The following is a 14,669-nucleotide window of genomic DNA, read 5'->3' on the forward strand; positions in this document are numbered from 1 at the left end:
ATGCATCCTCATCGGTCTATTTCTCACAGGGTAGGCTACTCTTGCTACTGTCCTTATTTTCCCCCGTTCTGCATTCCAGATCGTTTACAAACAACATCTGCCAATATCCCCCAGCCTTGGTGCCTACCGTGGAGGATCATTACCTAACGTCAACCAGATTGGTTCTAATCAAGGGATCGACTTACAGGTAAGCTATCACCGCGCGTGACATTGCCCTAATTCTCGCGATCGTCTCGCATGCACTCAAAACATGGCGTCGTGTCAAACCGCACTGACACCCAAACACTTGACGGAAATGCATCCAATTAGAGCAAATATTAGCAAAGATCGTAGTATGACCACATGTACAGTGGCGATTTAATGTAATTGTGACATTGCAGACGGCCTTACAGCATTTAGAGGATATCAAACAGGGGCGACCAAACATCGCAGATCGCATCCATCCTCGAGTGGACAGACAACGCCAAATTGGTCCACACAGACAGAGGCCTTTTCCAATTGACAAACGCGTATCCTTTGTGAATCAAATTGGTATTTATGCATGTTTAACAGTTTCTAGCCGTTTCTGAACCATCATCACCAGTCATTCTGTCTTTTTGATCAGTTGCCGAGTTGGATTGCTCAGGCACTGCACTTCCTGTGTGTAGCTCTAGTAGTAATACTATAGAACTTCACTTCAGTAGTACTAGTAGTATTAGTACATGTAATAGTACTGGGAGTGGGAATACTGTTTAATAAAGTTGGGTTTAAGCTGGCCATGCGAAGAGCACTAAAGTAAAATATATTTGTGTAGTTTGTTTTATGTTTGGAATTTGCCCTTATTGATTGTATAATTTGCACACTGCATTCTCAGTCCCACGGCACAGTTGCTGTTTCACTTCAGCGAGGGAATATGTAACTTGAAATACAGTGTGACTGTAAAGATTGCAAATACCCAATTTACTAGTTAGTTTTGTTTTAGTGACTTGCAGCTGTACCTAGAACAAGAAGAGCATGCTTTTATTGCCAAAGAGCAAACCATTGAAAGGATTGGAATTGTCACTATAGGTGTACATTCTTTGGCTCAACCAAAAGTAAATTGACTTATTTGTGTAACTATATTATGCACAATGATTGCATAGACTTTTGAAAGGTAAGGACAATTTTGTCTGTTGCTATAATTTCTACTATGGATTATACAACAAGCACCACAGGCACAGTATTTTGTATGGGAATTTTTTTATTCTCTGTCAGATTCATTTGCACTTTTTCCATGGTTCATGTGAGCCTTCGCTAGGTTATTTTCAGCTTTCTTTCTGGGTTGGTGTGCTTGGTGCAGTCTTTATTGCATGGTTTGTGTGGCTCCTGTAACTAAGGAAGCAATACAACTGTAGTTCTTTTTTTTTCAAAACAAGGAAAAAAACTTACAGTTGTGGGTAAAGTTCAAGAAGAGTGTCCCAAATTACCTATCTATGACTATGTAACCGTCCACAGTCCACCATGTTGAAATATTTCAAAAATGAAAATAAGGTTTATGAAATTTAAATTCACAAGTCAGAATTCTCAACAAATTTTGCTTAGTTTCAACAAACTGCTACAGTGAAAGAGTCCTTGAATTTGGGTTACTGTTCTTGATCATTACCCACTTTGAGACCTATTTGTTGACAGTTTTTTAAAGTCCGTCTTTCTTGGCAGTTATCAGAGCTTGAGCCTTTACATCTTAAAAATGGAACCAGTACTGCCAAAGAATCGTTTAACAGCTAAGCAGGTCTACCATTGAAAGATTAGGAGACATTGAAGGGAGAAATAAAAGCGTAGCATTGCATCAGACACGCGTGACATTTTCCTTGACCAAGATTCCAGGTGGACTGTTCTCCCTATGGATCTGCAGCGTATCTGTCCCCTCCGCCGGACACAAGCTGGCGAAGGTAGGAACAGTCCTCTTCATTTGAAATCATGTTAAATTATACTCATCTATATTCTTTTTGTTTGTTGCTTCACTTTTGTTGTATACATTGTTACATGACTACTTTTATTTATCTAGCCCTTCTCTGCTTTTGCTGCTTCGTTTTGTGTATTCGGATATTTATGTAGCTAATCAGTGCTTTGATTTTCTTGTCATGATCTAGCTAGATACATGTACCAGTACTGGCTGTATTAACAATATGGAACATGTGTAGTGTACATCGTGTGTTGTGGTGTTTGTGTGTGACTGTGACTGTTCATGATTGATTGTTGTCTGGTAATTTTTATCAGAAGTGAGAAAAGCTGATGTGAATAATTTACGTTTTACCTTTTGATTAGCATTTTAAGTAGGTTTTGTGCACTATACTTTTGAGTATGTGTACATGTACTGCTTTTCCTTGACCGATCTGTGGTACATCAATTTTTAGCTGTCATTTTGATTGAAGTGTAAATCATACATGGGGTTATGACTCAATGAGTGAGTATCATGAGTTCTACTTGCTTGAAGCTACATAACAAGGTATAGATGTGATTTGACTCCAGACCCTCAGCAATTCTTTCTGTGCCTGATTTCCCAAAATGTGGGAAAAACTATGAGTATGACTATGAGCGCCAGTTCCTTGGTTATGATAGAGTTTGAAATATTTATCGCAGCAGACTACAGTTCACTCTTTTGGCGCTTGCAGAACTTTGCAAGTTGCATTCCTCTGATGATCGGGGGGGGTGTTGGTGTCATATTTTTAATGGAAAATACCTGCTCATTGTTTCTTGTACATGTATAGCCTTGGCATTCTTGCAGACACTACTGGGACTTTGTAGCAACTTGATTCTCTGATGACTTTGTGCTTGTGTGTATGTTTTTAATTTTACATGTACCTATACGTTTGTATGCATTGTGTGTACTTCTAGTTGTAATCATGTCAGTTTTACACACGGAGAGTGCTATTGCTCTACCCAGATTACTACACATGGTATGTTGTTAGCGTGTTTTGTTTTGCTAGTATGTTAGACAGTTAATGGGTAACTTGGGCTGATGGGGTCTATGTCGACCAAAAGAGTGGGATTCCCTGTAGGTGGAGTTCCTGTTGGTGGATTCCCTGTTTACAGGGAATACCACAGGGTGTAGTTCCTGTAGTGTTTCGCTGATATTGCTGAAAGTCACGTGATGCTTAGCGACATCTGCTGGCCGATGTGAATGCGTGATGTATTGTGTAAAAAAATTCCATCTCACACGGCATAAATAAATCCCTGCACCTTGAATATGTGCGCGATATAAATTGCATAAAATAAAAAATTAAAAAATTAAAAAATAAATCCCTGCGCTTAGAACTGTGCCCACGGAATACGCGCGATATAAGCCTCATATTGATTGATTGATCGGTAGAATTTGATGTTTTTCGATCTTTTTTGATATTTCTTAGAAACTCCTGTATGGTTTGCAAGTTTTATAAAAAAAACTTCACCCTGTGGGATTCTCTGTATACAGGAACTCCACCTACAGGGAATCTCACTTAGCGTGAGTTGGAAGGAACAAAGTTGAAACCTAGTCCTGCGGAGTTGAGAAGATTTCTTCTGATCTCATGAGTGATGTTAGTAAGTTAGTTGTCATTTCAGAAGTTGTCAAAACATAGTTATTTGTACCTGTGGCCAGTAAATTTTAAGTTTTGTATTGTTATCAAGACAATACCATTACCAATTACAATTGTCAACCATTTGGTGCTGTGTTTTTAGGGGTGGGAGTGGTCACCTGTCAGTGTCAGTTGGTGCACACAGCTACTCAGAGTCAAACACACCTGCAAACATACTTATCTAAGTTCAACTTTTACACTTTGAAGCAGCAGATGTGTGTGCACAGGCGTTCTAGTGAGCACGGGATTAAAACAGACACCAGATAAAGATTAATGCTTCTGCAGTTCCTGCCGGAACTATCTCTATCTCTATCTCTGCTCTAATGTGAGGTGCACTTGTGACACTCCTTTTCATTCGCTCTCAGCTTACAAGTTACACTTGCAAGGAGAATGAGTCATTTTTGCATCCTTAGTTACTGTGTTGATAAGGTCAGTAGATAATTTAAAAATACATGTTGTTCCCTTGGTCTTCCTCTTCACAGTTAATAGAGTTATGGTGGGATGTATGTTGCTGGATGTAAATCTGTCCGCCTGTTTTTACCTATCAAACGATTCAAAGAGAGTAGACTAACCTGTTCACACAGCAGTGCATGACCACCTGTGTGTTTCATCTTTCCTCCTTTCTGGAACTAACCTGTTCACACAGCAGTGCATGACCACCTGTGTGTTTCATCTTTCCTCCTTTCTGGAACTAACCTGTTCACACAGCAGTGCATGACCACCAGTGTGTTTCATCTTTCCTCCTTTCTGGTGTCTTCAGAATCGTATTCTTGATCCTTGTTATCCCTCGTACTCCATAATATATTTTTTGTATTAGTCCCATCTACTGAGGATAAGACTGCAAGGTAACACAGGCACTGTACAACACCTGGCATCTCTGTTTGGTGCATGGGTTTTGTGTACAATCAACCTCCCTTTTTAACTTTAAGACCTCCAAATATATGTGAAAAATTCCGGTCTTGAAACCGAAGTAGTCTGAAAGTAAAAACGAAGTAACTTTACAGACATTTTCAACAGAAAATGTTGAAAACTAGGGTCCTAAAGGGGGGGGGTGAAAGGTTTTACACTTTGAAGCAGCAGATGTGTGTGCACAGGCGTTCCAGTGAGCACGGGATTAAAACAGACACCAGATAAAGATTAATGCTTCTGCAGTTCCTGCCGGAACTATCTCTATCTCCATCTCTGCTCTTGTGAGGTGCACTTGTGACACTCCTTTTTTCGTTTTTTTGCTGTACTGATGAAAAATGTGAGGGTGGTCCTCTTGCTGTCGGTCATTCAGTCTATGTGTCAGTGATACCTGCCTAGTGATTGGGAGATGCGGTTGGCATACTAGTTTTGTATGCCAGTTTGTTGAGAGTTGGCTGATTCAGTCCCTTTAGGCAAAAAGTCTGGTACAGGTGTACATTGAACAAGTCACTCTGTTCCTTTTTTGATGGCCTTTGTGTGTGTGTGTGTGTACCAAACCAGGGCATAGGTGTATTATTACTTTTATCATGTGTTATTGGGAGAAACAGCAACATCTCCTTGACCCATTGTTTTGCAGTGTGTAAGGTTATATAAATGGTGGGTAACAGGGCTCCCCAAAGTGTGTGTCCCTGCGTCCTATACATATACTAGTATCCAACAAAACGTACCAGAAATTCTTGAAGGAGGTCCTGCAACTGACAAAACCTGTAAAAAGAGGGTCCTGGTACGCACGTTTTTGTTATCATGCCGATGCGAACCATCAGCACTGATTTTCAGACTGTAATCGTCAGCTAGTTTCCACACAGAATGGACAAGAATGTACACTCTTAACAGAATTTAACACATTTCTTTAGCAAGTTTTGAACACTTTATTACATTGTACATAGTTCTGCTGAAAAAGTAGCACACATTGTGTCCACTAGTGTTCGCATAATAAACACATACTGTTCACAAATGTTCACATTTTAACACTGTGTGTTTATGATGTGTGCCTCTTTCGCCAGTAGAACTATGTGTTATATCACCAAGTGTTCAAAACTTGATACAGAAATGTGCTCAAACTGAGTTCAATTCTGATTTGAGTGTACACAGTACACTTGGCTAGATTTTAAAGACTGAGAGCATTGTCTTCCGGATCTGAACCGAAGCAAATGTACGCAGTATATCAACCCGATATGACAAATAACGCTTTTGAAGGTCTCACAAGTTTTCCTGGTCTTGTGACCCTCTAAATTTCTGCTGATTGAAATTGGGGGTCCTGTGACCCTCTTAGAGTGTCAGTGGGGAGCCCTGTTGATTTAAACAGCTAGGTGTATTTTCTTCTGTAAATTTGTCGATATGGCCATGACAGTTTCACTTACAGCAATATGTGGACATCCAACATGTTATGCTGTCATTGGTGTCACCTTTCCCTGGAAATGACATTGACAGCAGAGCTTTTGGCAATTTGAAATTGGTTTAGGTGTTTCACCAAATGCTTATGCCAAAACATCCCTGAAGTTGCTTTGTTCGTGCTGCAGTGATTGTAATCTGTTTTTCTGTGATGGTGCAGATGTGTTGAGGGGAAATAAAACAACATTAAACCTGATAGTGATAATTAACAATAATACCTGTTCGCTCTTCACCTGGAGATACAGTATAGAAATATATGACATTACTTTGTATTGGGGTTGACAACAGCAGCCTATGTGATCCATTGTCTTGTACCTGCAATGAAAGGACACCCTTCGGACCAGTTAAAAGTGTCCCTCATTAGAGGGACCTCACATCACAGGTACCACTGTAGTTGTAATTTGTTTTGATTGTGATAATTCACAGATTACTGCTGGTTTTACATTAGTAATGTAGCTTCTTTGTATGGAAAATAATGGCAGTCCTGGCTCGGTTTCTAGTGTATCGCACTGTCTGTCCCATTTGTCATCATTAGTTATCATTTTCATTCTTATACGCCTTTGGGCTTATAGCTGCACCTGGTCACTGGTGGACAGTGAATGAATGTGATGATGTTGTTTATTTTGGTGTAACTTTTTAGTGTGTATCTCTAGTGAAATTTTTCTTCTCCTTGGAATTGTTTTAATTGTATTGTGTAAAACTAAAAGGGGTTAAATGCGTGTGATCATTCATTGCCCGTTCCTTGCTGAAAATAGACCTTTGCCTTTAAATCTGTACAGATTGATCTTTTTAAGGTGTTATTTCATATTTGTTTGAGTTTTAAGTGGGTCAGTGATAGCAACAAAAATACTGCCTTTAAAGGTCAGAGCAGCACTAGCAGCTTGCCAGTGAAGCTCACAGACATTGAATGGCTACAGGATTCCTCGCTGTATTCACCATCACGCGCGCACATAAGTGACGACACCAAGACACCAACGTGTTTGTCTGACTCATTTGTCTGTCGCAGCTTTTTTCATTTGTGGATTCAAACTAAAAGGAGGAGAGAAAGATGACATTTGACGCTGAAGGTAGCAATTACCCAAGGCGACCCCAAAACAAACGCTGTGGCCTATTTTCTGCTGCCTTGGTCTAGATTCTGCACAGCATCCCCCTTTGGCTGGCTGCTGAAGGCTACTGAGATATTGATTTTAGCACTCTGTTTTGGCTGCACTGTCTCTCCTCTGCCGCTGACATGCCCGCTTTTGGCCCTGGCTGCTGGTGCCTGCTTACCACCATAAACACAGGGATTAAACAGATTAAAGCGGCATTCTCTGGGAATTTCTGTCGTTCCTACTGGTGGCAGGGTTTAGCTTCGGTGTTTGGTGAGACTGTTTGTCTTCTCGCCAGTGCTGTTGTGTTGGTCTTATCTTGCAGTGGAATGAGTGCAGTCTATGTCAAGTTTCTTTGCTATTTTATGTGCAGTTTAAATATTTTGATTGAATTGCATAGTACTGCACATGTAATTTGTATATTTTTCATTGATTGTAAGATGGTCAAACTACACCCAATTTTTTAAGTTGATGTGAAGGGCACTTTATTTTGCTGCAAATAGTATTCATAGAAGTGATAGATGGATTCATCTTGGCATACATATGGCATCGGGCATGTTTTAGGAAGTTTACATTTTTGTGTTTTAAATTGAAAATGGCAGTGTTCATTGTTTTTTGTTAAAGCTGAATAAACTGAATTAATCCATAAAACAACATTTCAACCATTTGTAGGGTGTTTTGGAACACCCAGCCCCCGCAGTTTTGGTCTTCATTTCTCTGTTGAGTCTCTCAGGGCTTACAGACTTAGTCCCGAGGCAGCAGCTAACAGACTTGACCATCATGATCCATGCAATGTCCGTTGCTTGAACCGCATTTGTTTTGCTGGTGCACAGAGTTTGCTGTGAAGAAGGGCTGTCTTCATACAGTGGAACCCCCCGTTTAAGACGACCCCCCCAATTTAAGACTCCCTCCTTTTTAAGACCTTGTTTTCTCAGACTTTCTGTTCTTAACCTCTGTAAAATTACCCCCATTTTAAGACTCCCTCCTTTATAAGACCTTGTTTTCTCAGACTTTCTGTTCTTAACCTCTGTAAAATTACCCCCATTTTAAGACTTCCTCCTTTTTAAGACCTTGTTTTCTCAGACTTTCTGTTCTTAACCTCTGTAAAATTACCCCCATTTTAAGACTTCCTCTTTTTTAAGACCCAATTTTCGAAGATTTTTGGAGTCTTAAAAGGGGGGTTGCACTGTACCAGATTTACTGACAGAAGCTTACAGTTACACTCTCTATGTTTGCTTGATTAATTGGCCATACTCGACAATGCCAATGGGAACATCAGTGAAATTGAACATGTAAATATACCCTGAACATCAGGGATTTGCCTTCTCTGTTGTTTAAGTAGTAGTTACCGTGATTGGTTACAGTTGGTCTTTTGGTGCTACATGGACAAATTAACCAACAGTACATTAAAGATGCCTTTATTCTTTGTTGGAAGTGACGCTCCTGTCTTTTCTCATTCTTTCTTCTCAGATTCCTGGGATTAAAATGTTTGTTTAGCCTCGCAAGAAGGTACGAGGGGGGGGGGGGGGGGGGGTCTCCTAGGTATTTGATTTATTTTTTGGTTTACTGTTTTGGCACTCACTCTTTTGCATTGGTCTGGTGAAGATTGTGGGCTTTCCCCCTTTTTTTTTTGAAGTTCACAATTCGTTTTCAGAGAAATCATAGCCATACTATTACTAATTGCTGTATCCCAAAATTAATTTTTGCACGTGTTTGGGTTGATGTAAACAATGTATTTTCGTGATCCCATTGGTTATCCTTCTAACTCATGAGCAAGCATGAATAAAACTGAAACAGTGAAAGGTTTGCGTCCATACGTGTAACTGCCTGTCTCAGTTTCATCAGTTTCGTAACACTGACAGTTGATGACTAATTTTGTCATAATGGCTTTTACCCTAATCAACTTCCCTCTTATATCCTTTAACTTCTTAAGCCTTAATACATTGTAACTGAGAATGTTGTGAGTCATTAATTCGGCCAGTGGAGTCTGTCATTGGGTAAAGGCACAGTCCTACTGTGTATAATTATGATACAACTTTTAATTTAATGTATGTCTAGGATTTTACTTGGGATAAAAATATCCTTCCTCTTGAAAATTTGTCAAATTCTCACTAATCTGGAAGCAGATGGGGTGTTGATTTTTGGGGCAGGGATGTTCTTATCCCATGTAAAAGCCTGGTTAGATCTAAGATGGTGATCGAGCCTTGCTGTTTTTACAGGAAGGACTGTGCCTTAGTTTATGTTGCGACAGCTGTAGATACATCAAATCAACTTATTCATGTTCTGTTTTCTTTTTCAAAGAATTACACCTACAGTACTTAAATGTCTGCAGATGGGTAATAGTAGTCTGACTGATAATACTAGATACAGTATCATGGATGAATCTAATCATCGGGAACTCAAGGATTCCTGATTTCCACACAAATTTCCTGATACAAAACCTCCGAGAAGTGGTTGTCCTAATTTTAAAGATTCTTTGTCTTAGGTTTCATCCCTTTAAAGTGTTTCACTGGATTGATACATTTCCAATACTTCTGACAATGACAATTGACATTGCAGTACATGGAATGTGATTTAATGTCATGCAAATCCTATGTCTAAGAGTATTGGACAAAGAGTTAAGATCTTCTCAGAAGGAATACAAAACAGACACCCATTCTGATTTACCAACTGGTTCCTGTCCTGCAACTGTGCAAGCCAGTCTTATGATGGCTTGGCTAATTGATGTTGCAGTGTGAGAAAGAATGATGCAATAGGTTCTGTGGAAGGTAGTAAAGAAGCTGTCAAAGACAAAGTGACATCAAGAAAGAAAAAAACCCAACAACTTATGTTCAGTTTCTGGAATCTTCCAAGCATTTTGTTTTTACTCGTATATCATATATATAACGTACATGTTTGTATCAATCATTATTGCATAAGGATCACAGTGTGCAGTAAATGTATGAAGTGACTGCTAGATGCATGGCTGAAGATCCATTATACCAAACACATTTGATGGCTTGAAGTTAAATCAGAATATTTGTAAGAGGCATTTTACATTTTCTCTGAAAAGCGAAATGGTCTGCATCATGAGCATGCAACAATGTTGTGATGATTAGTATGCAGGCATTGTGGCTCAGAAAAATGGCATCCTGAGAACAAACAGGAATGTAATTCAGAGCTCGCTAAATGCATGGAAGGGCTGACTCTTTCCAGTGAAGTATCTTTTCAGTGAAGTATCTTTCCAGTGATTTTTTTTATTTGCTTTTTGCTTGTTCAGTTTTTTTCCTTTTTTTATTCCATGGTTTTTGTGCAAAACTTTTAGTATGCTGTATTTCCTTTTAAAGCATCGTTTTTCCTTTTTTTAATTTTTTTTACTTTTCTGCTCATGAACACCCTACTGATTTGGAAAAAAGTTATCTTCTGCTTATTTGGAAAAGTCCATCATTTTACCCACTTCTTGTTGTTATCACTTTTACTGTTATTTTTACAATTGTTCTGTTTTGGTACCCCTTTAATTTTGTTCCTCCTTTAATTTTCTTCTGTGTGGTTTCTGTTTGGTTTCATTTTTGTTTGGTGTGTTTTTACCCTCTGCAGGATGTATCGGTATCTTAATGGAGTTTCCCTCTCGCGGTGAGTTTTGTTTACCTCATGGTAACCAAGGTGAAGGTATGCATGTTGGGAAAAGAAGGCACGATATAAAGACCCCAAGATTAACAATAACATCATGTTGTTGTTGTTAGGGTCATGATTATTGTTGTCTAGGTCAGGGTCATTGTTGTCAAAGGTCAGGGTTATTGTTGTCAAGGTCAAGGGAATATTTTGTCTTAGTTGCCTTTTGTTCGTTTGTTTGTTTCACCGTTTAGTTTGTTTGTTTCACCGTTTAGTTTGTTTGTTTCTCCGTTTAGTTTGTTTGTTTCACCGTTTAGTTTGTTTGTTTGGTAGAACATATGTAAACTGTGCACCATAATATTTGTGTACCATACAGACTTGGAAAATATGTGTGTAGTCTGATGTCATGTGGGTGTGGAGGGTGGTCAGGAATATGTCTACATCTCATAGTAGAATGTGTTTGATTAGTAAGCTTGTGTTTTCTTTACCATTTTTGGTCAGTATTCCATATCCGTAATCAAAACATTACAGTGGTTTTTGTTTTTTGTTTTTTTTTTTTGGGGGGGGGGGGGGGGGGGGGGGAAGGTGGTGAGTAGATTAGAGTTCAAAATCACTTAATGTTGCAACATTGTTATATCAATCATCAATCATGCATTATTCTGAATATGACTCAGATAACACTACCTGTATAACCGGACGCAATGTTTTAACACTTATTTTCCATACAAATGACTGCTATAAAATTAATGATCAGTGTTCGGGGGGGGGGGGGGGGGGGGGGGGGGGGGTATGCAGCATGAGTATGATCTCTCCTACAAACTTGCATCTGAAGCTTTCTTCTCTTATAGACTTTCACATGCTCATCGCTCGTGCATGGTTTTCTGTGTCGGATTTACTAGCAGGTATTGTGAACTACGGGTTGGTCATTAAAAGTAACTGATCTGTTCAAATGATTTGCAATCGGCGATATTCCAACCACAGGCTCATGTTGGGTTACCCAATGTGTCGGGGGCACCGATCCCCTCTCTATCGGTAAGAACAACATCCCTTGAATGACTGGCGGCTTCTTCATGGGGTCTTTTCATTCCTGGTTCAAGCGTGCTTTCCTTTTTTGCCCCCTGAAATTATCAAGATCCTTTTCTGCGGATGAAAATCGCTTATTTCCCCCTCACCAAAATGTGTTTTGAAACCTACCCTGTTTTTTGGTGAAAAGGGTGGGGGATGTGTGTTTGCGTCGGTGTTACTCTGAATACTGCCAAAAAACATGGATCTAAATATTATTCAGGTATGAGTGCTGTTGGTGCACTTAACAGGACATGTATTCACTCTATTATCAATGCCACTCACTTCTATGCACATGAATAGACACTACCTTAGACATGTGCAAGTGCTGTAGACAATGTGCATGCATACAGAAACCCAGATGCACCTGTACACATAAAAACATGTACACAGGATTCCCTATTGCTTGCACACATGAGAACGTTTCAACATGTGCATGCATGTGTATGATGCTAGGTATGTGTAATTGATTGTAGCAGAGTATACATACTTACAGTCAGCAGCAAATGGGTAATACGGTAATTCCAGCCAGCTATACTTGCATTATGTATCTTAAGACTATGTTGGGGGTGTTGCTCCAGTTGTAACTTGTATTCATGTATGTACTGTTGGTAGTTCTAAATAAGTAATTACCTTAGTTGAGTCAGTTGAAAAGTATTTACTCATTCAATTGTTGATGTTGACAGCTGTGTGTTACTACTACAGGTATAATATTTTTTGTAGTGCTTTCAAGATCCTACATTCGTTCACAGTTTTTGTTCTGATGAGAGACACTGTGACTGTGAGTCAAGAAAGATTCTGATCCATATATAATTATTTAGAATGTTTTTGTCAAAGTTACTTTACCTAGGCTGTAATTTCTCATACCTGCTGCCCCCCACCCCCCACCCCCCCCCCCACCCAACCCCTATGCCCTATCCCCACCCCAGCTTGGGAAGAGTATCCCACAGATTGACAGTCATGTTGCAGTTACCTATACAAATCTCAGAGTACCTGTTCCTCCTCAAGTGCTCCAGTGTTGTACTGTTCTGACAGACATCATTATTCATTCATAGATCATCACCTGGAGTTTCCTTTGCATCCTACCTTTCACCACTTTCCCTCAATCTCTCCTCATGACTTGAGCTCCATCAAAACTACCTGGCGAGTGTTAAATGTTTGGTTTGTTTGGTGTGTTCAGCAAGTTTCTGTCTGTTTCACCTTGCTCTTCCTTGACCACTGGGCCTGATGCCACTCCAACACCTGCTGGAGGTGAATGGATTGGGTTAATCTCTTGTGAGATAACTGTGCTCCGCCTCTCTGTTTGCTCTCCCCCTCAAATTCGATCCTCAGTACCCGTTAACTTTCTGTGCCCCTGTTTACTCTCCTCCTCAAATCTGACCCTCAGTACCTGGATGTCAGGCCCCCCCCCCCTCCCCCAGGCCTCCCAACCTTTTGAATGTAATTACTGTACCTTGTTATTTCTTCCATATAACAAAAGTTTGTTTTATTTTTTTGGTAAGACTTGTGCCTGGTTGTATTCTTATAAGGTGTCGACGGTATGAAGAGGATCAATATGATTGCATGTCAAAGCTTAAAATGAAACATGCCTGTAATTTTGGACTACTTCAGAGATAAATTCATAGCGCTAATGTCATTTAGTATCTAAATTTTGGACTTGATTCAGCTCAGTACTAACATCTCGCATGTCATTGCTGCTAATTAAGCTTTTATCTCCCACAATTCCGAGAGGAATGGGTCACGTGAGATAGAACGCGGGAATACGTCACTGAACGAATGGTTTCCGTCCTGTGAAGACGTGTTGGTGCACTGTCTCTCTTGCTTTGCTTTCATTTTCCTCTAACCTTTCTCTGTACAAGTTTTAGTTGTAGGTTAGTTGAAGTGTATTGACTATTTTGATTGTTTATCATTGTGTCAACTTGCAAGGTAAGGAAACAGTTTGGAGTTTTCGGTGTTTGTTGGTTTTTTGAACCGGGAACTTGTTGTTTCGCGTATGAATTTTATTCGTCGAAGCTAACACATGGAAATGTTAGGCGTCAGTCGGCGCGTTCATTGTTTTTGCAGGTGTGACCTACTATATTTGAGTCAGTTGGGATCGTTACTTGTTTTTGCACGTGTGACCTAAGGTCAGTCGGAATTGTGACTTGTTTTGGTAGGATGACATATTATTTTGGCTACGGAAATGAAGTACACGTTTGCTGACACAGTCAGTCACGATTTGCTGACATAGTCAGTCACGATTTGCTGAAGCAGCCTCTTTGTTTTTTCAGCAGCTGTCTCGATTACAGCAATTACTATCGCCTGAGGCGAACTATGGGCCACAGAAGGTCCGCTGTGCTAAGGCTGGGCACTAGTCCATTGAAGATTTGAAAATCTTTGCAGTGGATTTTAAATTGTTTTCATACTGTAACGGGTGCGCTTGCTCGTCCCCAGGAATCAATATAACTTTTTCGTGTGGTTTTTGTTCGGAATATGGCGGACTCGGGAGGTGGTGAATGTGCTGCTGGCGGGAAGAAAACCGGCAAGAAACCGGCGAAAGCACAACCTTCTGAAGTGATACCGTCAGAAAAGACGGGAGTTGATCAGTCTCTTTCAATAGAGAAGAGCTCGTCTGGCCCACGTGATTGTGAAGTTACTCTGAAAATGGACAAAATTTTGGAGACAATGACTGCCTTGTCTGGCAGACTATCTGATTTGGAGAAAGTTGGTAAGCTTAATGCGACGCCTGTTGCTTCAACATCGCGTGGAACCGAGTCGCATGGAACCGAAAGCAGTTCGGCGCAAGAGTCGCAAGCGGATGGAGAAGACGGTGCTTCGGTTAGATTTGCTCATGAGCAGTTCGAAAATGAGTTTGATTCGGCTGAAGACACGGATGTTGCTTCGGACAATGATTTTGACGCAGGCATAGTAGTGGATACAGTTGGCGAGGGGATTCATCCATCTCTGGCAGATCGTTTTGAAGAAGGACTTCTTCTTCCATCAGATCGGGCACGTGTGC

At 40.1% G+C, this 14,669-nt stretch overlaps 1 protein-coding gene across 2 annotated transcripts in view; it reads left to right on the forward strand.

The window, feature by feature from the left end:
* The window catches only part of LOC138981682 (CREB-regulated transcription coactivator 1-like), a 35,811-nt gene that overhangs the window by 197 nt on the left and 20,945 nt on the right, over window positions 1-14,669 (forward strand). For both annotated transcript variants that reach the window (XM_070354687.1, XM_070354698.1), the window contains exons 2-4: window positions 80-187; window positions 381-509; window positions 1,843-1,907. In XM_070354687.1, the coding sequence (XP_070210788.1) occupies window positions 80-187; window positions 381-509; window positions 1,843-1,907 (302 nt within the window). The remainder of the gene's footprint in view (window positions 1-79; window positions 188-380; window positions 510-1,842; window positions 1,908-14,669) is intronic.

This window comes from Littorina saxatilis, linkage group LG1 (genome assembly GCF_037325665.1).
Source record: "Littorina saxatilis isolate snail1 linkage group LG1, US_GU_Lsax_2.0, whole genome shotgun sequence".
Taxonomy (NCBI): Eukaryota; Metazoa; Mollusca; class Gastropoda; order Littorinimorpha; family Littorinidae; genus Littorina; species Littorina saxatilis.